This window comes from Rissa tridactyla, chromosome 1 (assembly GCF_028500815.1).
Source record: "Rissa tridactyla isolate bRisTri1 chromosome 1, bRisTri1.patW.cur.20221130, whole genome shotgun sequence".
NCBI lineage: Eukaryota > Metazoa > Chordata > Aves > Charadriiformes > Laridae > Rissa > Rissa tridactyla.
In genome coordinates this window covers 11,799,161-11,825,877 of record NC_071466.1, presented here as the reverse complement: position 1 = coordinate 11,825,877, position 26,717 = coordinate 11,799,161, and the positions used below count along the sequence as shown (strand labels likewise).

At 56.6% G+C, this 26,717-nt stretch overlaps 1 protein-coding gene across 12 annotated transcripts in view; it reads right to left on the bottom strand.

The window, feature by feature from the left end:
- Positions 1 to 274: 274 nt before the first annotated feature.
- The window catches only part of STIM1 (stromal interaction molecule 1), a 113,072-nt gene continuing 86,629 nt past the window's right edge, over positions 275 to 26,717 (bottom strand). For 4 of the 12 annotated variants that reach the window (XM_054210299.1, XM_054210291.1, XM_054210307.1 and 1 more), the window contains 7 exons: positions 26,028 to 26,205; positions 21,109 to 21,276; positions 19,162 to 19,262; positions 18,470 to 18,705; positions 15,560 to 15,640; positions 12,259 to 12,658; positions 275 to 3,077 (listed from right to left, as the gene is read on the bottom strand). In XM_054210299.1, coding sequence (XP_054066274.1) covers positions 2,528 to 3,077; positions 12,259 to 12,658; positions 15,560 to 15,640; positions 18,470 to 18,705; positions 19,162 to 19,262; positions 21,109 to 21,276; positions 26,028 to 26,205 — 1,714 coding nt within the window. In that variant the 3' untranslated portion in view covers positions 275 to 2,527. Of the gene's footprint in view, positions 3,078 to 12,258; positions 12,659 to 15,559; positions 15,641 to 18,442; positions 18,706 to 19,161; positions 19,263 to 21,108; positions 21,277 to 26,027; positions 26,206 to 26,717 lie in introns of all 12 variants that reach the window. The other 8 variants (XM_054210326.1, XM_054210336.1, XM_054210366.1 and 5 more) reach the window with 6 other exon arrangements.

Here is a 26,717-nt window from a genome sequence, read left to right as displayed (position 1 = left end):
GGACTCTGCGCATCCCAGGCCAGGGATGGCAGGACACCAGGGATCCCAGGACGGGCGGCCCTGGGACAATGGGGCAGGTGGGGGACAGCCAGCGCATCCGTCTGTCCCTGCTCCCCGCTGGGTGGCCGGGGCGGCTGCTGGGGGACACGGGGCACTGCCCAGGGAGCCCCCCCGCCACCAGCAGGCACCCACTGCCCCGACCCCCCCTAGATGGGAGCCCCCCCTGCTGCAGCCTGGCAAGGGCTGGAAGAAGAGAGCAGCAGACGCCGGCTCGTAAAATAGACTACATGCTTTATTGGATTTAAAAGTTTTATGAAATGACCGAAAAAAAAAAAAATAAAATCAAGATTTGGCAGATGCGTCAACAGTTGCCGTTTGGTGGATCCCCAACCCCTTCTCCAGAAGCATCGACAGGTCTCCGCCACCACAAGCAGCGCGGCCGGGGCTCCCGGCTCCTGCCCGGGCAGCCCCCACAGCCGCCGCCAGCCCCGCTCCTGGGGGTGGCCGAGCCGCCCCGAGCTGCCCGTGGCGGCCGCCCTGACCGTGGGGGCTGAGCGCGGCGTCCCCCCTCCCCGCACCTCAGAGCAGCCGCGGGGAAATGCAGGCACTTAGTCATTTAGAGGAATTTTTCACTTATCTCAAAGCAACAGTGTAATTGTCTAACTACCACCTATGAAACAAAAAAACACCTTTATAGCCCTTCCTGTATTGTCAACATACACATATATATTACTCTGGCATAAAGCAAGGCCCCGGGGGGGGGGCTTTCAGCATCCCGCCCTGCCTCCTCTTCCTCCCTGCCAGCCGTGCATCCTCCTCTGCCGTCAGCAGCTTCAACAGCCGGGCGGCCTCGGGCAGCAGCCACCGCTGGGGACGTGCCGGAACGTGCCGGATGACGGCACGGGGTGGGGGGGGGGCTTGGGACAGAGCGGGTGGCAGGGCAGGGACCCCGAGGAGAGCCCTGGGGGCTGGTGTGGTGCCGGGGATGCGGGAGGGTGGCTGGGGGCAGCCCCAGATCTGCCGCAGACTGTGCCGGCACTGAATGGCAGCAGGGCCCGGGCCACAGGCTGGCACAGCCAGGCAGAACCCGGCCTCCGGCTGGAGTGAACGTGGCCTCGGGGCAGAGAGGACGCCCGGGTGCAGCCTCCGTCCCTGCCTGCATCCCCTCGGTGCCCGGGGAGGGCGCAGAGTCCCCAGCACCCGGCCGGAGGGCAGGCCTGCCGCAGAGGGATGGAGCCAGAAGGGGGAGGACGTTTTCAGGCTCCTGCCACCCACACACAGCCTGCGGGTCCCCAGCCAAGGAGACCCCCGCTGCCCCCCGCTCCCTCCGGGACTGGCAAACTGTGACACCGGGACAGGGGACGGGCCCTGCACCCGGAGCCCCTTCCTCTTTGTGTGGTTGTGGCGGCTGGACCCGGCTCTGCACCAACACCCCATGGAGACGGCCCTTCTCTTGGTGCTCCTCCATCACCCCGCTCCTTGAAGAGACAGGCCCCTGGGGCAGGTCTGGGTTCGGAGGAGCCCATCGCTGCTCCCCACCCCGGGCAGCTCCAGGGGCCTGGGGAGTAAGGATGGGGACAGCCGTGGGCTCCTCTGCCCCAGCATCCCACTGCAGGCAGACGCCGGAGCTGCTCCGGCAGCACCACGGCCGACCGGTCAGAGCAGCCCTGTCCCACCGTGGGATCCCAGCGGGACGCAGCCGCCCCCGGCGCAAGCGGGAAGCGGGTCAAGGGCAGAACTGCGGATGCACAAGTACCGGCAAGGGCTGAGCCCTCCCTCCGAGGGCACGTTGTCGCTCGCTCTTGCTCACCAAGAGCGCACAGAGAGGGATCTTCCCCCTCCCAACCGTCACAGCCATGGGGGCCAGGGTGGAGGAACATGATTCATGGGAGTGAGGAGAGAACGGCTGCCGTGGAGGCTCGCACCTGAGTCACCCCGAGGGGCGAGCGGGGAGCGCACTACCCACTCGGGGGAGCCGCTGGCCCCGCTCCGCGCGCTCCCACCACCCCGACCTCCCCGGACAGCCTGTGCAAAAGTTGGAAGAGGCAGAAGAACCGGAAACAAACAAACAAAACAAAAAATTAAAAATAATAATAATAATAAAAAAAAAATAAAATAAAAAAATAAAACCACATTGAAACCAAACCCAAATGCCGTGTGGCTGAGCAGAGGCAGGAGTAACTGGAAGCCATGCACAGCAAAGCCAGGGACTGCAGCAGTCGGAAGGGAGAAAGGGCGGCTCTTCTCTTTGGGGGAGCGGTTGTCGTCGCCTTTTTTTTTTCTTTTTCTGTTTTTTTTTTCTTTTTTTTTTTTTTTCTGAGAGATCAGGAAATAAATAAGTTTAAATAGCTCCTCCCGCTGCCAGTGTTGGGTGAGGTGACTGGGAGACGGAGGGTGCGGAGGGGAGGCCGGCGCCGAGCCCGCGGGGTGCGGGACGGGCGGCTGCGCTGCGTTCCCGGGGCACGGCCGCCCCCCGGCTCCCAGCAGGTCGCGCTCTGGGTGGGTGTCCTCTTCCCCCCCCCCATCTCTACTTCTTGGGCTTCTTGAAGATCTTTAGGGGGAACTTTTTCTTGCTCTGGCTGAGGTCAACCTCGTCGCCTGTCAAGCTGCTGTCCTCGTCCCCCGGGCTCTTCTTGGCAGCCAGCTGCGGGATGCGGGTGCTCTTGGCGCCGCTGGGCCGGCAGTCAGAGATGGGGGAGGGGGTGTCGGGGTCGGTGGAGCTGGGGCTGTGGGACCGGGAGGAATCCGAGTGGCTGTGCTTGCCGGCTGTCGGGTGGCTGATCTCCCCCAGGCTGGAGGACTTCTCCATGCCGTGATTCACCATCATCATCTTCTTCATCACCATGGGGCTCTCGGGCAGCCGCTCTGGCAAAGCCCCCAGGCCCGAGGCTTCCGCGTGCCGGCTGCCGCCGTTGGGGGTGGGCGCGCCGATGGCAGGGTGGCCGGGGGCAGCCTCCTCGATGGACCTGGTCAGCAGGTTGGGGCGGGCAGCCAGCAGCTTGGGCGCCGAGCTGGGGATACGCTGGTGGTCGCTCAGGTGCGGGATGGAGGACTCGGAGTCGCAGCGAGTCAAGTCTCTGGGGTGGAGAGGGCGGAGGGGAGAGAGAGGTCGTTAGCGCCGCTGGCCCGGGGACGCTGGCCCGAGCCCGCGCGCACACACGGATGCAGCAGCTGAGGGCGGCCAGCGGGGCAGGGGGGATGCAGGGGAACCCCCCCCAGGCAGCCCCGTCCTGCTGCAACCCCCTGGGCAGGCGTCCGCCCCACTCCTGCTGCCTCCCCCCTCCTGGTTCTGCTCCTCCGTAGGGCTGCGGTGGGCACCCCCGGGGAGGGGGGGCTCCTCCAGCCTGCTGCCAACCATTGGCACACGGGGCAAAGTGACCCCCCCGCTGCAGGCAGGGCCGCTCGCTGCGTCCCCCTGCAACTGCAGCCCCTCTCCCCAGCACGGGCTGCAGCTGAGCTCGCTGCCCACCCCAGCACCTGGGGGGGCTCAATGACCCACTGTACGTGGGGGCAGAACCAGAGGGATCGAGGCCCCCATCCACCAGGCAGCGGTGAGTGCTCAGCCCCAGAGCTTGTGGGTCCAAAGGCACCGGCCATAGCCATGGCTCCAGTGGCCCTGGGCTAGGCCTGGCCACCGCTGGGCTCCACTCAGAGCCGGCAGCTCCCTCCCGCTCCCCGAGGAAACAGCCTGCCAGCCCCGCTTCCTCCCCACGGACCCCAGCGGGTCCCCCAGCGCTGCACGGCGCGTCCCGGCACCCGGCACGGCTGCGGGGGCCGCTGCCGTTCCAGCTGCAGGACAGGGGGCAACGTCACCGGAGGGTTCCTCTGCTCAGCTCGCATCTGTGTGTGCGCACGGCCATTCGCCCCGCCGCGCCGCAGGGCTGCAGCCTGGCCACAGCCCCGGGAGGGGAAGCGCCGGACCGAGGGTCTCCCCCTTTTCCTGGCTCAGCTGGAGCAAACCTCTAATCCCGCAGGGAGGAATTAGAGGTTCGTCTCTCCCTGCCAAGCCATGCCCGAGCGCCCCCGGCAGCCCCTCTGCTGCACAGTGGTTTGTGCCCCAGCCTGGTGCCCACCTCTGACTGCCAAAGGCATTACGAGAGCGCTGCCGCACCAGCCCCAGGGGCTCCCCGTCCCTTTTTTGAAGCGGAGAGTGGGAGGCAGGAGGAAGGGAGGAATGGAAAGTCGCAGCTTACTGCGGGATCACCCGGGTGGGTGCAACGCTGCTGGCCCCCAGCCCAATATCCCCGCGGTCCCTGCTGGCATGCCCACACAGCCAAAGGACCGCCCTGCTCCCGCTACCACCTACTCTAAGACCTCGAGATTGGGCCCGGCAGGGCAGGGCAGGGCAGGCAGGGAAGGACAGGGGCTGCCGGGGGACCCAAGGGCTGCCGGGGGACGTGGGGGCTGCCAGGGAACCCGGCTCCTGCCTCTTAGTCAGGGTCTGCACCGGCTGGAGGCCAAGGGGTAGAGAATGGGGAAGGCGAATGGAGAGAGAAGGAGCAAAGAGGAGGAGAAGCGAAGGGGTGTGAGAAGAGACGGGAGGTGCTCAGCAGTTCCTCGGCCCCTGCTCCCGGCGCAGACCCCCCCCACGCAGCCGAGCCCCAGGCCGTGGGTGACTGTGCCCTGCCGTGCCCAGCACCGAACCCGCCCAGCACGGCATACGAAGCGCCCCGAGTGCCTCCAGACCAGTGAAAATAACATCGGAGGCTGCAAAAGAGTGAGGCAAGACGAGACCAGGCGCTGGTAGATCAGGAGGCTTCAGCCAATGCCGGGCGGATGCTCGGGAAAAGCGACTGCAGCAAGAGACCCCAAAGTCACCCAACACGACCCCACCAGCACAAGGGGGTCGTAAAGGGCAGGAAAGATTCTCCTCGGATCACTGCCCTCCCTAATGGCAACAAGGGTATTTTTTAACAAAACCCGCTGAAGAAACTCAAGCCCTCGCTCAACGGCTCCACAAGAACAGCTGGAGGAACGGGGTATTAAAACGGGGTGGATGGTCAGGATCCAGCCCAAGATCCGCTGTGTGTGCCCGGCTGTGGGGGCTGCCTCATCTCTTGTTTTAACAAGAAGAAAACAGCCCCAGGCATTGCTGGAATCGTCCCCGCCTTCGGCGCACACACCGCCGAGCCCATCTGACCCGCGAGCGATGGGGAGCCGCATCCTCAAGGTTAGCAGCAGGCAGGGGAGAACAGGAACCAAGCAGCTGGGATGGTGTGAAATCCCCAGCTATTCTGAGTGAGCATCTTGGAGGCCATCCAAGGGAGACAACTGCCATGAAACGCACCGTATGGAGCCACGGAAGCTCCCGATTCCTGGTGCCACCGGCAGATACCGCGGCTCCGCAGAAGGTCACTGTAACGGCTCGTGGCCCAGAGCTTTCACTGGGGGAACTGGGGCAGTCAGCTTCGGGAACAGCAGCATCAATAAAGCCTGATGGGGCTGAACACGGGAGTATTTCAGAGCCATCTTCCAAGAGGTGGACACCGACGGCACCCACACAACCCAGGGGGGTCAAGACCTCGGGCTGCTGCCAGTAAACGCAGAAGGAAGATGGAACTGCAATCCCAACAACTCGACTCCTCTCCCATAAGGAAGTTTGGAGTCTCAGGCTCTTCCTCAACGTTTCTTGTCCACATCGGTGCTTGACACACCTGCACAGGGGGAATTCCTGCCAGGCCACTCGTGCCACCTCTCTCAAGACAGGGTGGCAGAAGCCATTGCATGCACATGCTGAGCTGCTGTTGAGACGCCGCGAGGGTGAGCTGGTGCTGAACACGAGCTTTCAGAGGTTCATTTCCTCCACAAATACCTGGAAAGTGCCCCTTTTCCATGAAAACAAAGCAGACCTTGGCCAGATGGTTTGGAGATCGATGCCCAGAAGGGAAGGCACCGGCCGGCGTGTCCTCCCGACCGGCGCTGGGTCCTGGCACACCGGGGAGAGGGACCGAGGCTGCGGTGGCGGCTGCATCTCCCGAGCCGAGATCGGGGGAAATGGCTCCATCCAGGCTCTGCTCAGCCACCGCCGTATGGGCACGCGGTGGGGCAGCGGGGCAATGCCTTGGCCTGGGAATGCCGCTGATCTGAGCCGGGACTTTGGGCAGGCAGGAACACCTCCAGGCAGGTACACAGCGCCCGCTCCGAACTCATTCCAGCTGATCCCGTCAGGCTGGAGTGCCACTATGGATGGGTTGACCACCACTTCCCCAAGGACTATCGCTTCCCCCAAGGACTGCGGTGCAAGAGCGGAGCACCCGCTGCTGAAGTCCACCCAACGAAGCAGCTGAGCATCGTGTGGATGCAGCACACCATGGGCAGTGAAGGTTCCGACAGTAACGCCTGCTTGCTTGGAATTCAGTGTCGTAATTCCACTGAGGAATATTCTTTTCCTGGTAAAAATCAACCCAACCTTTCCACGGGCTGCCATAACCACAAAGGCATCTGGGTGGCGGTCAGTGAAAAGAAATCTTGAACACTCTGAGGTAACAGCAAATACAGCAAAAAACAAAATATTTTTTAAACCGAGGTGACTTCAAAAATGCCTTATTCATGAAGAAGGTGAGTTTTCTCCCTGCTGAGATCTGCAAGCGCCCAGTAGCTGGGAGGCCTCCCGGGGACCCTCTCCCCCTCTCTCTCAAGGTCCTGCACAGCTTTAAATCCAGAAGGGACAAAAGCAAACCCGCGGCTACGGCAGCGGGTGGAGAAAATGACGACAGCAGATGGAGAAACATCCTCTGGTCCAGGAGGATTTTCCTGCCCGGAGCGTGGACACTGGGAACCTGATCCTTGGACAGCTGGTCCCGCGCCGCGGGGGGACGGAGGCGAAGCGCTGCCCCTGGCTGATGCCACCAGCAGCTCGGAGCCGGAGCAGGTCCTCGGTGCGTATCGCAGCCACCGCGCCTCCTCCCACCACCACTCTCACCGCAACAGAGGGTCACAGAATCACAGACTGGTGGGGGTTGGAAGGGACCCCTGGAGACCATCCAGTCCCACCCCCTGCCAGAGCAGGGTCACCCGGAGCAGGTCGTACAGGAACGCGTCCAGGCGGGTTTGGAATGTCTCCAGAGATGGAGACTCTGGGCAGCCTGTGCCAGGGCTCTGCCACCCCCACAGGAAAGAAGTTCCTCCTCATGTTCAGATGGAATTTCCCGTGTTCCAGTTTGTGCACGTTGCCCCTTGTCCTGTCCCCGGGCACCACTGAGAAGAGTCTGGCCCCATCCTCTTGCCCCCCGCCCTTTAGCTCTTGCTGAGCATTGATGAGATCCCCTCTCAGTCTGCTCTTCTCCAGGCTGAACAGCCCCAGGGCTCTCAGCCTTTGCTCAGCACAGAGATGCTCCAGCCCCTCCGCATCTCCGCAGCCTCCGCTGGGCTCTCTCCAGCAGTTCCCTGTCCTTCTGGAACTGGGGAGTCCAGAAGTGGGGGTGCCTGGACATCAAGGGGTCGTTGGTCGGTTTGCGGGGTCTCCTCCCCATTGCCGGCGTGGCTGTTCCCTGGGGACGCCATGCTCCAGAGCGGATGGCCGGCACCGTGCTGGGTGCTGTGTTTGGTCCAACCTTGTTGGACCACAATTTTTTTCTCTCTGGGCTCACTGGCTGCTGTTCAGAAGGAGCTGATTGCAGGGAAAAGAGCCTAGGAACACCCCCTTTCGAAACATCCCAGGGGTGGTCAGCTAACCCATTTTATTCGTAATTTACCCAACTGCAAAACTGTGGTCCAACCCACGGCAGCCCGACGCAGGCGTGATGTTCTGGTACACGGGCAGAGCGGTCACCGCGCCAGGGACGAACCAAGGGGCTGGTTGGGCCATCGGGCCCCCCTGACAGCCGAGGTACCGGGACATTCAGGCACAGGCAGAGAGGGACCTCCCGAGTCCCTGCTGTGGCACCCACGGGCACGGACAGATTTTTCAGAACCGAACACCAGCAGCTGGAAACTTTCGCTGGGGCTTCCTACAGCCCCAAATGATCCTTTCTTGTGGTTCCCACAAGCCAGCGCACGACAGGGGAGGCGTGCGCCCATGGGGACATCGCTCCCCGGGGTGCATGCTGCCTTTGGCAGAGACAGCAAGGAGGAGAGGACACTCCTGAGCCCGGTGCTGGGACAAGTGGGGAGGAAAGAACATTGCCAGGACATTGCTGGTCATCGTGGGCGAGGCTCAGCCAAGAAGGGCTAGCACATGTCCTGCTGATTTTCCTCAGGCTCCTGAATCGGTACGGCACGTGCTCAAGAGGAAACGCTGGCTGAGGGCACAGCCAGCCTCGATGGCATCACGGAAAGGTGCCTTCAGAGAAAGCGCCTCCGCGGTGCAGCTGGAACTACCGACCGCTCACCTCTCCTGAAACCTCAGACCACCAAACCAACGTGAAAATACCTGGGGGCCTCACGTAAGACACGTTCCTCCTGTTCCTCAGTCCCAGCCGCAGCATTCACTGCGTTCTTTTCGATGGACGTGGGCACACGACCTATGAAGACCGAAGCCACCAGGGTTCACCTGCGTGAGGGTGGGATGCGCGCGCCGCTGCGGCTTCATCCGCTTCCACCTGAGCTTCCTACCGTGCCGCTCCCAGAACCCGCACTGACCGCGGTGGATGAGAGAGGGTGAGGAAATGGGAATGGGCTGACTTTGCGAACAAAAAGAAGCAGAGCGCGAAGCATGGAGTAAAGAAAGACTGGCAGCGGTGGAGAAAGCAGGGAGAGGGCAGGGGGGTGATACAGGATTTTCCCTTGGCCGGTTGAACAGCCTCTCCTGGTGCCTCCTGCACAGGGTCACAGGCTGTAGGAAAGCTCAGGAGCGGCTCAAGGGCATCTGACACTAAAGCAGGGCTTGGTCTTCCAGCCTCATCCAGACCTGGCTGCCTCTAGGACTCCCTGCCCTTCACCAAGAGCACCCGTAGCTGCGGGGCGAAGCATCATGTACCGAGCTGCAGGTGGCAGCAGGGCAGCAAAGGTTCCTCTAAGGCAGAGTCAAATCTGCTGTAGGGCTGTTACTCTGCTGCGCTCAGCGTGGCGCGGTCAGGGGCTCAGAAACAGCCTCTACAAGGCAAACCCAACAGTAATTCCTTCCCTTCCACCCTGCCAGAGTGAGTTATTCCGGATTACTGACACGCTCCTTTTGCTTTGGCTGCCACCTCCCTTCCCCGTTGGAAAAGGGCCGCCAGCGTGGGGATTTGGTCCTACGCTCCCATCTCCATCAGGTTTATCCACTTGAAGCAGGCACTGGCAGCAGAAACCTCTGTGCACGCAGCATCCTCCAGCCCCGCTCCCCCCGCCCCGGGACACCCAGTCCCCTCCAGTAACATTAAAATACACACATCAGCCTTCAAAATCAGAACAGCTCTGACCTTATTTGCACCGGATCCTCTGAAGCCAATTGCAAAAGAGAAGCAAACAGTGAGCAGTTGAGGAAAGCAATTCACCGGCCACGCGCTGGCCTTGCCTGGAGAGAAGGTCCCTACCAGGTGAACCCCCAGCAGACTTTAGCACCAGAGAGAAGTGATGCCCGAACCCTTCTCTGGGGGAACGGCTCATTTGAGACGATTTCTCTTGTGAGGTCTCGCCAACATTGGCATCTGCTGGCTGCGAGAGGGGCTAAAGCGCTCCAGCAAGCCCAAAGCGCTCAAGGTAGCGCTCTCCTCCTACTGAGGGAGCCAGCAATTTTTTTGGGTTCCGTTTTCGTCCTTGGCAATGACTCCCTGGAAGGCCTTTCTCAGCCTCGGCTTCCCCATCTGTTCCGCTCGCCTCCCTGGGAGGCTGCGGAGCGCCAGGCATGTACGTAAAGGCCTCCGAGGCTGGGTATGGAAAAGAGAAAGAGCAAGACATCGGCTTGTGCTGCGGCTTGCCTTTGGGGCAGTCTTTTTAGAGATGCATCTGAGCAGGATCTGCTAACGATGCAGTTTGACAAAAAAATTAAAAGCAACACAGTGAGAACACATTTGGGCACCCGCCTCTTCATTTCTGTTTCCTGAAATGAACAGAGCATGGATGAGCATGGATTCGGGAGTCATCTGCTATCGCGTAGCTGAAGCAAATCTCAGGCGAAAAGTTCTTACTCTGCAAAAACCCACGGCTAAATCAATTATCCTGCATCAACTGGTGCTCTTTGCTATGGGAAGAGGGAGAGAACAGCCCTGCCTTCCACCGAGGGGCGGCCAATTAGGCTCTGACAAGCTACTAAGTGCCCGTGGGGAACGAGGAGACCTCAGTTATTCTCTCCTAATGACCTCTCGGCACCATCACCTTTTCTAATTGGGATCCCAAAGTCACACCACATTTCCTTCTGCCACTCTCAGGGGAGTCGGCAGGATTGGGACTTTAATCTGGCCAGCAATTAAGTCTGTCACAGGCCTCCGCTGAAAATAAATAAATAAATAAATCATGTTTACGCGGCTATTTTTGAAACAGCCCATCAGCCCTCGAGCTGCCGGGACAGACCTCCTTTCCGCAGAGACAGGGAGGTCAATGGTAAAGGGGGACTGTGCGACGTTACCAGAACCATTCCCAGCCTTTATCGGTCAAACCGGGACAGCTGCAACTGCACTCAAATTGGCAGTAATTAATCTAAATTTTCATTAGGCTGCTTCTCGTAATCCCCAAACAAACGTTACTAAATCATCCGAGATGTTGCTCTTTAATTGCCCATCGTGGAGCAGGTGCAGTGATTTCCCGATATTCCCCAGAATCCATTACCTGCCTGGAGCTGCCGGGGCTCGGGGATGCGTCGGTGCCCTGCTTTCAGGGGGGGTAAGTTAGGAGGGGCTGAGACATCCCAAACAGAGCCCGTGTGTAACTGATGGCAGGGGAGAACCTACACCCGAGGGCAGAGATACTTGCAGATAAAGGAATAACGGCAGGATGGAGCTGTGGTGACCTGGAATGTTGTCCTGCCTGGATAAATAAACGTGGAGGGACATTGCCCCTGTCGACTTCCTCACTGAGAGACTTCCAGCCTTTTCCCAGAAATCCGTTCCCTAACGCTGGGGATAAGGAGACTATTTTTAATTTTACCAAGGAGAAAGCACAGAATGGAGAGGTGAAAGGCCTGGCCACGGTCACGGCGGCTTGCTGGCAGGGCAGGAGGACAGGACTCCCCGATGGCCCATCACAGCCCTTCCAGCGGCTGCTTCAGCGCCGACCCCTCTGCGCCGAGCATCGCCCCCAGACCAGAGCCCCCCCCCAAACCACACACCCTGCTCGCACCCCAGCCCAGGGCTTAAATGGGACACCCGAATGACATGGGCTCTTTAGCACCCAGCTGCAGCTGGGGGTGCGTCCACGTCACACGAGGGGCGAGGAACTCCAGCGGCTGCTGCCCGTGGACCTCCTTCGGAAGAAAACCACCCGGGGTCGTCCAAGGAACGCGACCCTCAGCTTGGGCTACGGAAGGGTTCTGAGCTCGGACGGCTGCTGGAGAGCCCCTCGCAGCCCCCAGTTAGACAGACAGGGTTCCTGCCTCTATGGCCCACCCAGTCCTTTGCCCAACGCCAGCGTGGTGAATCAGGAGAGGTCGGGGATGCAGGGATGTGGATGATAACCAGTTCCTTGGATCCTATCATACACAGGTCTCCAAAGAGCCATCGCTCAACAGCTGCTACTACTGAAAGGGCCCAAGCTAAAGCCAGTGATCCCGCAATAAGAAGCTCCGGCTCCCTCCTCTTCTCATTATTCAGACATTCCTTAGCCAAAACACACATATGCTTCATCCCCTACCAAAACAGAGGTAGGGAGTCACTCTGAAACACAAAATTCCTAAATCCTGCTTTTTGCCACCTCTTAAAACCAGCACAAATTTCAAACCCTCCGGCAGTGCCAACTACTGTCTCCCCAAATCTACCCCTTGTGTTTCCTTTGCAATTCGCTTGTGAAGACCCCAAATAAGTCAAGGCTTCAAATAAGGTCAGTGTTTGTTTGATTAGTTGTGTTACCTTTGTTCTCCCGGGTGCACCACCCAAGTGAACGACTGACTTATTTAGCGATAACCGAGTGCCCAGGAATCCTCATTTGCTCAGCTACAGTTAAACAACAGCACCTCCTCGGTTTGTGCACCCACTGAGTTCGCAGAAATGGGAATGGACCATGGAGCACTCCTTAGAGGGCCCACTGGCACGGGAGAGCGGGTGAAGAAACAAACGTGTGGATAAATAACGAAACAAAGGCCCAAAAGGAAAGAGCAGATGGGATCTAGGAGAAAGAGCACCCGAGCAAGCATCAGCTCTGAGACACAGCAGGCAAGGGGGAGCTAGAAAAGAAACAGCAATATACCCAGAGCTCTCAGTGCGACAGCGAACTCCAGAGGTGACATCAGGAGGGGGTAGATCGGGGATGGAGTCCATCTGAAGGAAATAAGAGGAGGTGGTGTGATGGTAATAGGCAGGGTGGACATGGCAAGCAGGAGCAGATGCAGTGGTGGTGGATGAGGAGCAAGAGGTGGAAGAGGTGGTGGCGGCAGCAGATGATGGGCTGGTGCCGGGAAGGTCAGAACTGAAAGACTGTCCGGAGGAGAGGCTGTGCATTCGACGGAGAGAGACTCTGCCCGCCCGGTAATGGGCAGCTTGGCCCGACTCATTCTGGCCTTGCACGTAACTCTCTACCAACCTCTGAGATCCGTGGGCGTGCTGTGGGTCCACCAGGCGCTGGCGAACTGTGCTGGGCAACGCCGGAGCTGTAAGGAGAGAAAGGGGAGAAGGCTGAAGGCAGCTGGAAAGAGCCCGCACATCAGAGCAGCGAGGAGGCACTGCGGTAAAGCTGCCACCCATGGCCGCAGCACCGTGCCCTCTGTCACCGGGCCACTCGCTCGGGCCACCGCAGCCACCCCACCTTGTGCTATCAGTAACGCCGGTTTTAATGCAGAAGAAGAATTAAGCTGGCACTACTGCTTAACATGCTAGATTAATGCCCAGCCCATGAAAAAATTACATTTGACATTCCTGATATAGGTGCTTTCTGAACACCTTATCTGATCATCTTGCTTGAGGCAGAAACTGGCTGAGTGATTCATCCCACCCAGCTTTACCCAGGCTCCCTTTATAGTAAACGTGAAGAAGTCAGTACTTTCAGGGCATGATTCATTTCATCCTAACGCAGACACCCAAATCGTTCAGATGCCTCATGCCCTGGCAGTTCTGTTTCCCTGCACAGCCTAAAAAAGGAGCCTCCGGTGACGAGGAGGCACCTAAAGCTGGTGAGATGAGCTCCGCTCCTGGAGCTCCGCTCTGCTCCCGCTCCCAGCATCGCCGCGCCGGCAGCTCCTGGCACAGGAGCTGGGACCGAGAGCAGGGTTGTGAATAGAGCTGCACTTGGTGTTCAGGAGCAGGAAAGCTTCTGAGGGTGCAGAAACCTCCCAGCCTTGTACCCTTCTGCAGGGCAGAACATCTGGGACACGCGGCAGGTGGGTAGTGACTATGGTATTAATTGGGCAGGCATGGGCTTTTGTCATCAATCCACGCCTGAAATTGTATTTTTATATATATCTCTCTCTCCACACCTGGTCCAAAAGTGGCATCCTCTGTTCCCAGGCTGTTTGATAATTAGCTTACTGATCAGAGAGACGCTCAATTGGAAAAATATTTTTCCCTAATTGCAAATTCCTCTTGGTTGGGAGAAAGAGCCTGGACTGCCTCCGTCAGCTGTCACCAGCTCATTAAGAGCTTTTGAAGATCGTAACGATCTTTCTGGCCACGCAGTCTTACCTGGCAGGTAACAGAGGCCAGAGAGCTGAGCTCGCTCCCTCTGCCGCACATCGCCTGCAGTCCCTCCTCTGCCCCACGCCTACGCACAGAGCCGGAGCCAGGTGGTCACCAGCAGAGACCGAGGGATTCACCTGCACAGGGATTTCTGCACATCCCTGTCCATCAGGCACATGGAAAACTAAGGATCCACTGGGCTGCATCGCCAGCAAATGACCAGACTGGTCGTGTTTAATCCACTAGCTGTAATTTCCATACAAGATGTTCCTTCTTTGGCAGGAGATAAGGTGTTCAGGATTGTTCAGGATTTCTTATGTGCATAAGAAATAAATATAAAAATGGGTTAAAAAGGCGAACAGACAGGAAAGCTAAGAAATGGAGTGGAAGGAGAGCTCCTTCGGGAATCGAAGAACCAGCAAACCACTGCTATAAAAACATACAGCTAGGAAACAGGAGCCTCCTGCAGCTCATCTGGCAGCACCCGCTCGGGTACTGGAGGATCCTGCTGGGACGTATTTCCAGTGGAAGAAGGAACAAGCAAGAGTAACTCGGGCAACTTTGCCGTTTCCACATCCCCGAGTTAATCACGGTTTCTCTCACATGGTCCCACCGCTCAAGTTGGCCACTTCTTGCTTTGCTACACTGCCCACCTACGAGCCTTGCACTTTACACCACCCATTTCCTATTTCAAAACATTCGTTTTTTTTTCTCTTAACAGCTCCGGAGCTGAAATGACGCGAAGTCGAGTCACACAGAGTCAAGGTGGAAAAAATGCCTTGCTCCGGGGGCAACTGCAAAAACCCAGTGGGAGGAGGTGGCGGGGAGAGAGTTAATGGGCAGAACTGGGGCTGTCCCAGCTCTCCCGCCTGCAGCAGGGACAGGAATGGCCCGGCCGGTCCCCGCTCGCCTGCTGCTGGCAGGGACGCAGTTTGGGAGTCTCAGTCTAGAGGGCTAACACGAGGATCCAGGCTCCGCAGAATAATTAATTGGGGATTATAGAGTTTTTGCTACAGGTTTCTTTTTGTCTCGGGCCACGCTTTGCTCCCCTGAGGGTTGTTTTTTCTTTTTCCCCTGGTATTCCACTCCTCAGTTACCGACCCGACACCTCTGCGCTCTCCTTCTGCACCACCGACCCTGCGAGAAGCCCAGGAGCGAAGGCTGAGACCTCCCTTGGCCCCGCCACTGCAGGACCGCGCTTCCCGCAAACACCTTCCCGCTCCCAGCACTGCACACGTTTTATCAACGTTCGCCGAACAACCTGCTCATCGTCCTGAGGAAGGACCATCACCGGGCAAGCCCTGACCAAGCACAGCCTGGCCGCTGCTGCTGCTCCTCCTCCTCCTCCTGAATCTCCTCCTCCATCCCACCAGGGACGTTCAGCAGCGCTCCACCAAGGGAAGGCTTCCACCAGCCGAAAAATGCCATCAGGGCAGCAGGGGACAAGTTAGCATAGTAAGTGGCATTGCTCAATTTATTTCAGGATAAGGAGGGCAGAAAGGCACGGCAATCGGATGCGAAGAGGTGGGATGGGGAAGGGAATGTCACCACGTCCTCCCGGCCTAGCCTGAACCCTTCATCTCCACCTCAGGGGGAAAAACAAGGGAAAAACAACCCTCCAGAGTTCATAACTGGATTTTTTTTAAAAAAAAAAAACAAAACCCCAAAGCACGTGAGGACTACAGCGAACTGTGATTCTTCTTCATCCCGCCAGACTCTTCCCAGGGGTTAGTAAAGATGCTGATGACTCGGTGAGGAGAGGTACGTTCATTAGTTTGCCGTGCCAGAAAGTCGGAAAATCGGTGGATGTATTTTTAGTCCAGAAAAAGGGCAGAGGGTAGAATAAAAAAAAATTAAAATATAATTGAAGAGAACCAAACCAGGGTATTTCCAGAGGGACTGATCCTCCAAGGACAGAGACGAACGGTCACTGAACCTGCGCCCGAAAAGCCAGGCTGCGTCTGGGATGGGCCAACCGGGTGTGAACAGGAGAGAGAAAAACGTGATTTACCGGGAGAATCATCGTGGGCATCAGCAACATCCTCCACACATCTGGGGAGGAAAAACCCCGCGCTTCTCTCCCGAACCAGTTTTTGAAGACAGAGAAAGAAAAATCCTCTAGGGAAAGGCAAACGCCCCCACGCCTTGGGAACCGGGTGCCCGGCGCTTGCGACACAGCGTCACTCCCGCGGGGATGCTGCGGCACACAGGTGGGCGCCGGGCTGATGGGGACCGCGAGTCCCCACTGCAAAAAATCTCCCTTGAGGTGTCTCAAGCAAGAGACAACGAAGCTGAGGCTTAAAATCTGGGGTGAAGGCTGATGCCTCACACAGCGCATCCTGTGGAGAGCTGCTTCAGCTGCTGCTCAGGACTGTTCTTCAGACATCCCTCTCTAATAGCTAGCTTGCATAGAATCACAGAATGCTTTGGGTGGGAAGGGACCTTAAAGGCCACCCAGTGCCACCCCCCTGCCCTGGGCAGGGACACCTCCCACCAGCCCAGCTTGCTCCAAGCCCCGGCCAACCTGGCCTTGAACCCCTCCAGGGATGGGGCAGCCACAGCTTCTCTGGGCAACCTGGGCCAGGGGCTCAGCGCCCTCACAGCCAAGAATTTCTGCCCGAAATCTCAGCTCAGTCTCCCCTCTTGCAGTGGAAACCCCTTCCCCCTCGTCCCATGGCTCCCCTCCCTCATCCAGAGTCCCTCCCCAGCTTTCCTGGAGCCCCTTGAGGGACTGGAAGGGGCTCCAAGGTCTCCCTGGAGCCTTCTCTTCTCCAGGCTGAACCCCCCCAACTCTCTCAGCCTGTCTTCGTCTTTGCAAGTGTTTTATTAGAGCTGTCTGGCTCAGCTTCTAATGGCCACTGATAATCACAAAGATGAGTAGGACACCACTATCTGTTTGAGGCTTTAAACTTTCCCTATGGACACCAACCCCAAAACCCGCCAGCTCCCACCCCCATGTTTGCTGAGCCCTGGAAACAGGCAGATACCCTGTTCCTCCTGCGGGCTTCCCTCAGTGCTCTGCCTTCTTCCCCCATTGCCCTCAGCCCGACCTCAGCACTCGCCTCCAGACCTTCGCACCATCGAACCAGAGCCCGAAGCCACGACGGGGGGCAGTGTGGCGATGGCACATACAGGCACCTCCCGCAGCTCACCCTGCCAGCCCTGAGGCTCTTCTGTTCCTCTTCCCAACCTTCTACCAACCCTGAGGCTCTTCTGTTCCTCTTCCCAACCTTCTACCAACCCTGAGGTTCTTCTGTTCCTCTTCCCCACCTTCTACCCATTTAAACACCCTTTGGATGAAGTCCTCACTAGAAAATGACCCGAATCAGACATAACTAAGGGCTCCCCTCTCCCACTTGGAGCTCGGAATGCTGAGTTCCAGCCATCCAGATCACTGTCAGTGCCTGGAACTGCTCCTCAGTTCTCCGTCCTCTTGTGCAAGAGCTAGAGATAGGAAACTGTTATTTGGATAATGCATTTTTTGAGAGAAGCAAGGCCGAATCTGGGTCAGTTTAACATAGGAAGAGCAGTCAGGACGGATTCAACAACCTTTCGCAGAGAAGGAGAAGGCCTTCGCTTAACCCAAGAGCTCAGCAGTTGAAAAAGCAGTAGGCAGAGGGTGACCCAAGTCAGTCCTTTCCTCCAAGAGATCTGGGACCACCCGCCCCGCCTCCAGCAGCCCCACTCCTCCCTACCGGAGTTGATGCACTTTGTATAGGGACAGTCACCAGTAAAGAAGGAGCGAACGGCCACTGGGGTGACCACTACACATGCAGAGGAGATGGGGCACTGGGGTGTCTGTCTTTGCTCCAGAAAATGACTAATAGGTCGCTACAGGTCGTCAGTGTCACCGCAGCAGACTGCTCCTCCCCATCCGCAATAGCGAGGGGTACAAGTCTTAGAGTCATGGAATGGTCTGGGTGGGAATGGACCTTAAAGGCCACCCAGTGCCACCCCCTGCCCTGGGCAGGGACACCTCCCACCAGCCCAGCTTGCTCCAAGCACCGGCCAACCTGGCCTTGAACCCCTCCAGGGATGGGGCAGCCACAGCTTCTCTGGGCAACCTGGGCCAGGGGCTCACCGCCCTCACAGCCAAGAATTTCTGCCCGAGATCTCAGCTCAGTCTCCCCTCTTGCAGTGGAAACCCCTTCCCCCTCGTCCCATGGCTCCCCTCCCTCATCCAGAGTCCCTCCCCAGCTTTCCTGGAGCCCCTTGAGGGACTGGAAGGGGCTCCAAGGTCTCCGCGGAGCCTTCTCTTCTCCAGGCTGAACATCCCCAACTCTCTCAGCCCGTCCTCACAGCAGAGGGGCTCCAGCCCTCAGCGCATCCTCGTGGCCCTCCTGGGCCAAAGCTGAGCACAAGGAGGGGGGGTCGAAGTCCTTCTACATCCCAAAGAAGTGCTCTAGCCAAGGGGAGATGGGGACAATGCACTCTATTGTCCTTTCTCACTTTTCTGAGCCCAGTTCCTGCCTTTGGCTTTTTTTGTAAATGCATAAATTCAGTGAGTTGAACAGAACAGCATGCATATCATTAAATGATGACTAATAACGTCTACAAATGACTAGTTCTGCTGGAATTAAGAGGCTCCAAGCAACCCCAGCAGTGGTGGTCTGGCAGTTAGGGACATTCCTTACCCATAACGACTAACAATTTGGCTTCGGTCATTTAAAAACCAACTTAAGATACCTTAATTCCTCCTAACACGCTTGAACTACCGTTCCAGGTCCGCCCCACGCTGCGGCCCCCAGCAGACGCAGACTCACCACGCGTGGCTATCACGGACCACGTACATTGTATGGACATGGGAGACACCAGCTCTTCGTCCAAATCGTCCACGTCATCGGTCATGATGAAGTGGGAGGGGTTGGGCCGCGGGGTGCCCATCCAGCTGGGGTCGATGTTGAGGGCGGATGCCAGGCTGTGGATGCCCGGGTTGTTGACGATCTGGAAGCCGCAGAGCAGCTCGATCTGCTGCCAGCGATGCAGGCGCTCCCGCAGCGCGGCCGTCACTTCGCTCAGCGCTTGCCTGCAAGCAAGGTTAAACACGGGAAAATGTAGGGAGCGAAGGAAAAACATGCCATAAACTGCCTGAAACAGGGAGGGAAGCGGTTCAGCTTTGTGTCCCAATACTCGAGACATCTTTCACTCCACTTTCAGGAATATGGGAATTAAAAAAAAACCAGTAACAACTGAAATATCCAGGGATAATCGCTTAAGAATGCTGCAGCCTCACGAATCTACGTTTTGATAGGACTTTCAATTGCTCTCCATAACTGCCATTTCTTGTTTCACAGAGATAAAATTAAAAGGTTATTGATTAAAAGGAGCAAGTCCATCCCCACCTAACTAAAGTCAACGGAACCAAAGTTCAGCAAAATGAGACCAAGAGCACCCGTATGGGCCATGGTGCGCCCAGGTCTGGAATACGAGAGGGAGGAAAGAGGCAGACAGAAATAAAGGAAGATATTAAGTAGATACTCACTTTGCAGTTAAGATTTTATGATCAACATCATCTAGAGATGAGCTGTGAGCCACGTGAAATGTTCCAAACAGGGTGTTTCGCTTCTTTTTAATTTTTTCAGCCTGGAACATCAACAGAAAAAGGTCACAGGAAGAAGACGACCTCATGTTTCCTCCGGGACAAGAACATCCTGGATGGGCTGAGACAGAAATAGTCCCTGCAGCTGTTTGCACACACGTGAATAGTGCGAATCGGGTTTTTACTGAAGGATGTTATTCTTCCCAGCACAGTGGGTGAGGAATTCCTCGAGCAGCAGGTTGCTGGTTTCATGCTCCTCCTTGGCCCTTCTCCCACTTTCCCCAGTTGCAGGGAACTGAAGCAGCGACCTCAGCCAGCGACCAGCTCTCACAAAGCCTTGTTTTGTCTTTCCCAGGAGTGTTTCAAGAAACACTGTTAGCGCTCCAAGGTCAGTGGCTCGGGGGAGGTGGTTTGTTTTGGGGTTGGGTTTTTTGCCTTCCCTCTGCGGCACAGCGCAAATTCCAAATGAAATCCCCGCAGCAGCTCTGGTTCACAGACCCAGGGGCATTAACTTGCCAAACCAAGACAAACCAAGGACGCGGATGTGAGAACTAACACAGCGAAAGGAAAACTGTCAAAATGGTAAGACGTTCAGAATAAAAACGTATTACGGCAGACAAATTCCTCCCCACTGCCAGCTCTGCCTGCTGTGTACGTCTGCAGAGACAAATACACGTTCCAACAGCTCCCCTGCTGCTCCTTGCTTTGTGGTTGGCACAGAAAATTTGAAACAACTGGGAATACAGAAATGATTCATTGCTACAGACGGCATGCGCGTGTTAGAAATTTTGTTGCCTGTGCATGTAAATCACCTGGAGCGGGGATTATGCTTAATCGGTGCCAACCCTCCTGCTTTCTGCCCGCTCACAGCAGTAATTGCACGGGCAGCGATTCGTGCCCCGCATCGTCCCGGGGCTCCAGCCCAGCGCAGGTGAGGGGCATGTGCCGGCCATGCCCTGAGCGGGGATCGCTCGTTAGCATTTTCAGCCCCTACTTACACCTCTATGAAGCTTTGGACTGTGCTTTTTTAAAAAATGCAAATTTAAGGCATTAAAAGGGAAATAAAGAAGGTGCAGAGAAACCTACTCTGCAGGTTTCAATACAGACTGGTCCCAGCCCAGGCTGGGGATGGAGAGCAGCCCTGAGAGAAGGGCTTGGGGGTGCTGCGGGGGGAAAAGCTGGCCCTGAGCTGGCACCATGTGCTGGCAGCCCAGAAATCCCCCGCAGCCTGGGCTGCATCCCCAGCAGCGTGGGCAGCAGGGCGAGGGGGGGGATTCTGCCCCTCTGCTCCGCTCGGGGGAGACCCCCCTGCAGTGCTGCCTCCAGCTCTGGGGCCTCAGCACAGGAGAGACACGGAGCTGCTGGAGCGGGGCCAGAGGAGGCCCCGGAGATGCTGGGAGGGCTGGAGCCCCTCTGCTGGGAGGACGGGCTGAGAGAGCTGGGAGGGTTCAGCCTGGAGAAGAGAAGGCTCCGCGGAGACCTTGGAGCCCCTTCCAGTCCCTCAAGGGGCTCCAGGAAAGCTGGGGAGGGACTCTGGATGAGGGAGGGGAGCCATGGGACGAGGGGGAAGGGGTTTCCACTGCAAGAGGGGAGACTGAGCTGAGATCTCAGGCAGAAATTCTTGGCTGTGAGGGCGGTGAGCCCCTGGCCCAGGTTGCCCAGAGAAGCTGTGGCTGCCCCATCCCTGGAGGGGTTCAAGGCCAGGTTGGCCGGGGCTTGGAGCAAGCTGGGCTGGTGGGAGATGTCCCTGCCCAGGGCAGGGGGTGGCACTGAGTGGCCTTTAAAGGCCTCTTCCCACCTAAACCATTCCAGATTCTAGGTTTCATTCCCCAAACCTTTCCCCACGGCTGTGATGGGAGGACCCGGGGACAAGGATGCTGAAATTCTCACCCCTTCCTTGGCCACCAGCAGCTGCTTCTCCGCATTCTGTTTCTTGATGTTGTAGTACTGGACCTCCACCTCGTGGGTCAGCTGGAGCCACTTCTGCAGGGCCTCGGGCGCAGCCCAGCTGCAGTGGGACTCCAGCTCCTTCTCCGCGTTCTTCAGCGCCATCCGCACCTGGGAGAGAACCAGCTGGTGCAGCAGCGGCGGGGACAGCCACCCTCCTGCAAGGTCACCCCAACCGCTGGCTGCCAACCCGGCAGCTTTTAAGGCAGCAGAAGAAAGAAAAAAAGACTCCACACAACTTAATCTTACTCATGACAGAAGCCAAAGTCATTAAGAGGAGAGCTGGCATCCTGGCACTGCGGGCAAGCAGGAGAGGGGACAGAAAACGCCACTGCTGGGATTCCAGAACACCCTACAGTGCTTTCCCTTCATCCCAAAGGTGAGCTCCTTCCTCAGAAACCTCCAGCTGCTGGGATGCTGTCCTGCCTCGGCAGCTCAGCTCTCAGCAGAGCCCCCCCCTGCTCTCCCTCCCCCCATCAGCTCCTCTCCCTCGCCGCGGCATCGCCCGCGGGGACGCCCTCCAGGGCCCACGGCACCACGCACAACCTGGTTAAACGAGACTCAGGCTTTAGGTGTGGACATTCAGGGCGCCTGTGGCGGCTGCTAGCAATCTCTGCAAAGTTTGCTGCCTGCCCCCAGCTCTGCACAACCCCCAGATTCTCCTCCGGAGGCAGGAACACTGCGCCGGCATCGCCTTTTCTCACTGCAGCTACTGAGCCAAACAGAGGGAACTCGTCAAGAGACGACTTTCACACTGGAGCAAGACGATAAAAATATTTAGACATAAAACATGTGCTGCTTGGTCAGGAAAAGAAATAACACGCCTGGAATCAGCAGTTTCTGTAGCTTTCTGGGGGACTCTCCTCCTATCCCAGCTCAGGCTCCTCCACACACCATCGGTCTGGTCTCCTCCACACACGCACTGATCTTGCTGGAGAAGGGAGCGATTACAAAATTAGAAGAAAGTGGGTGACAAGCAAGTTGAAGACACCAAAGCCTTACATAAAAGCATTTAGTGCTGGAGACCATCAAGAATTAACACTTCTCTTCCATTACTTTAATAAACCTGAAGCCTGACACAAGCCCTGCGAGGAGTTAACGTGTCCCACAGCGGAGGAACTGAAGGATGGCGACTGCAGCTCGGAGCGGCTGCAATCCAGGGACCACACAGCGGCAGTGGACTGGACCACTCTGCAACCCCAGCACCTCAAGGCTCAGGAGCGGGGGTACGTGGTCATACACCGTACAACGCACTCCCTTGTTGCTAAAATAACAGCCAGCCCTAAGCACCTTCAAGAGCTTTTGTGGTCCCAGCGAGCCCTGGCCCCCCAGCGCAGACGTTCTCCCAACAGAGGGGGAGCTGGGAGGGTCCAGCTACGGCACAGCCAGGGCCACAGTGGTGTCACTGGGATGATGGATGATGTCTGCCCCGTTTTCTCTTTCAGTTCTCTAGAGCCTTGGTCTAAGAAACACACTAAAGGCGCGCAGAGCAATTGATCTCAAAACTTCTTGGGCTACTTGATACGCACAGGCACTCTGAATTACTGACTATGATGAAGACTGCTTTGCTTCCTCCTTTCCAACTGCCTCTCTTCCTCCCTTTGAAAGTGGGTTAACTTTAATCTTCACAAAGAAATCCTTCATTTCTAATAGGCATTGAGGCCATCTTAAGCTGAATTTGAGTGATGCCAGGTCACTTATTTCGTAGACATCCATGAATCAATGAGTTACGAGTGAAAAATGGCGATAGGTCAGACTAGGTAGTCGTAACAGCGGGAGTGTGACCAGACCCTTCCCAATGCCCAATGCAGGATTCCCCCATCCGAGTTCAACTACATCCCACATCCGAGCACAGCCGCAAGCGGACTGCAGAGAAGTGTTTTTTTAAAAGATTGCTCAAACTTGGATCTTTTGCCTTAACGTGTTACTGAATTCAGTCACGTCTCACCAAGTCTGGCACAGGTGGAATTTCCAGTGAGCCAAAAGCATCGGGTTACACACCAAGACTCGAAATCCCGTATTTTATCCTGGAGGACGTTTGTACAGTCTAGAAATAGCCAGGACGCACCGCACAGAAGAGGTCGGCTACTTACATCACTTCTGTGTCATTTAGTCTTGGTGAGCATAACTTTGCCTAAATCATTCAAAAAGTTACAAATTACGAACCGCTGACCCCAGGAAGGTGTTTTTTCCTAACTGAAACCACCCGGGAAGGTGTTTTTTCCCCTCTGAGACCATAAGCACCGGGCGCTGCTCCCACCACAGCAGAACCCTGACCACGATCCACAAGCGTCTGGGGTTTAGGAATATGGAGAATAGGCAGGCAGGAAATCTGCCACTGGGTGTTTGGGGTGGAGGAGTGCTCAGAACATTTACAGGAATAAGGTTTTTATGGAATGGTGGAGAAGGGAAGCGGTGCAGAACAACAGCCAAGGGCCGGTGGTTGAGACGAGCCACGATACAGCAGTGTCCGAAACACAAACCCTCTCGGTTCTGCGGGGAATCGACACACGCGGGAGGTACTTCGTGTGTCTGCATTCCCCTGTGAAGATTTCTGAGATCCCATTTTGATCACTAAGAGCAACAATTAATACAGCGAGGAATGGCCGCTGGGTCTGCGGCCGGAGGCTGGGTGAGGATGACCCATCGAGGGGAGAGGGTCAGTATGAAACACCTGGTATGGGAGAGCCCCATCCCAGAAACACTCTGCTTCTCACACGCCCGATTCCACCGGGAGCTTCCAAACCCTCCAGTACCATTTTAAAGAAGGTATTGTCTTAATATTCCCTGGGACCCAAGAACATCTTGAAATGGGATGAGTTTTTACGGTCAGTGGGAGTGACTGGTTAATGTTATCCGTGGTCTACAGCTGCCGGGCCGGTGACGGTGTTATAATCACACAGTGTGGGTCAGGTGGGTACAACCAATACTCACCCTGGCAAGGCATCCCTCCCGAAGGCCTCTGAGGAACAACAGAGCGGTTCAGTCACCTCTGGCGTTTTGGGTTTCTTATCAAAGGTAAAGTGCAGGGGGGAGAAGGGGGGATGAGCCCCTGCCTCCTCTGATAGCCTGGAGCGGGCAGGGTACAAGGGCTGGGGGTTACATCCTCATTTAACAGCCCACAACCCAACCTGACCGAATTTTTACAGATGCCCCGATGCCTGTCCCGAGATGGAGCTTAGCAACTGGGTCACCCCAACCCCACGGACGCTCCAGGCTGGGGGCAGAGTGGCTGGAGAGCTGCCGGGCGAAAAAGGACCTGGGCGTGTTGGTCGACAGCAGCTGAATATGAGCCAGCAGTGTGCTGTGGCCGAGAAGGCCAAGAGCATCCTGACCTGTGTCAGGAACAGCGTGGCCAGCAGGACTGGGGCAGTGATGGTCCCCCTGTACAGGGCACTGGTGAGGCCCCACCTTGAGTGCTGTGTCCAGTTTTGGGCCCCTCACCACAAAAAAAGACGTTGAGGTGCTGGAGTGTGTCCAGAGAAGGGCACCGGAGCTGGTGAGGGGAGCACAAGTCTTGTGAGGAGCAGCTGAGGGAGCTGGGGGTGTTCAGCCTGGAGAAAAGGAGGCTGAGGGGAGACCTTCTCGCTCTCTGCAACTCCCTGAAAGGAGGGGGTAGCCAGGGGGGGTCGGTCTCTTCTCCCAAGGAACAGGCCATGGGACAAGAGCAAACGGCCTCAAGTTGTGCCAGGGGAGGTTTAGGATGGATATTAGGAAAACTTTTTACACTGAAAGGGTTGTCAAGCATTGGAAGAGGCTGCCCAGGGCAGTGGTGGAGTCACCATCCCTGGAGGGATTTAAAAGCCGGGCAGACGTGGTGCTTAGAGATACGGTTTAGTGATGGTTTTTGTCAGTGTTGGGTTGATGGTTGGACTTGATGATCTGAAAGGTCCCTTCCAACCCGGACCATTCTATGATTCTATAACAGTGAGGAGGCTGGAGGACCCGTCAGGAGGAACGCTGTTGGATGACGAGACCAGCAGGCATCTGGGCTGGTGGTTCTCCAAGCAGGAAGGAAATCTGCTGTTTGCTGACTATTTGCAGACCTGGGCTGCACTGTCCCACCCCTCCCTGGTTACCTGCTGGCCCAGGACACTCCTTTCTCCCTTGTCAGTGGAAACCCTACATTCCTGTCCCATTTTCTTCCCCATCCTCCGTGGTGACATAAGAGACTGGGCACAGTCTCGCTGGGAGGATGCGCTGATGGCTCAGAATATCCACGGTACGCACTTGGCTCATGCAATTCTGCCTCACACAATTTCAGTTTAAACTGATATATTCCAAATGTTTCTTTTTTTGCTGGCAGCACATAACACGCAATATTCTGCCTAGGCCTACATTGCAAGATCTAACTTGGGGATGTCTTTTCCTGCGAGTCTGAATTTAAAACTAATCTTTTTGAGAACTGCACTGTAGACCTCTCTGATCCACAAGAAAACATTGTAAGCACAACCAAACTCATTCTAAATATCTCCTAAAACCTTGAATAAATACAAAAGAAGAAAAAAAAGAAAGAGCTCATGGCTTAGAGTGGGAGTTAGAAGTCACCAGAGGGCTGCAGTTCCAGATCAAGTTCAACGCCCCTCCTTCTGCAGGGCAAGCTGGGATGATGCCCATGGCCCCTGAGACACGGTCCATGCTGCCCAGCGCGCTGCTGTATGGACAGGGGATGTGAAACATGGAGCAGCGGAAGAAATACTTGGATCTTTTCCTCCACAGAGGGGAGTGGGAAAGCAAAGGCGGAGGAGCGTTGTAAGCAGAACATCACTGGGTTTCTCAGAAGGACGAAGCAGAGTGAGGAGCTGCTCGGTTCTCACTGACATTTCCCCTGGCCGCGCACCCAGGTCTCGCTGGACCCTTACCTGCTCCAGCTCTTGCTCAGCGTATTTCTGCCTGCTCAGCTCATTCTCCGTGCCCTCCCGCAGCTCCCGCAGCCGGTGTGCCTCCTGCTTGGCGATGCTGATCTCGTCTTGCAGTTTCTTCTCCAGGTGCACCTTTTCCACCTCCACGGAGCGATGCTCCTCCTGCGCCTTCTGCAGCCTGCAAGAGACAGAGAGCGAGAGCCCAATGCACATGTCGGGCTACCCGAGCTCAGCTGAGCAAGTCCACCGGCCAGCCAGCTTCTAGACCAACCCCGCTCTTATTTACTCTGCGCTGATGTCAACAGAGATCTGAAAAGTCAAGGAGAAAGTTCGCTGTGCCTGGGAAGAAATTAAATTGTCAACTCCACAGCCTCAGCTTTATTTCACTTATTAAATACTCAGTATGTATTTTTTTAATTTTCCAAAGCACATCAAGATTTCCTTTATCAAGCCCCAAATTAATTTGAATTGTCAGTGTTTTTACAAAAATTAAGATCTTTGCCTTTAACAAAAAAAAAGGAGGGGAAGATGTGGCAGAGCAGGAGCAGGTATGAACACCCAGGTGGGATGTCTCCATGTTACATTTCAAAAGCGTTCAAATTCAGGCATGTTTTAATCTTGCCTGGAAGTTATTATTTTTTCTCATGCCAGAATTAAATCGGTAGGAATTACATACGGCAACAAAGAGCA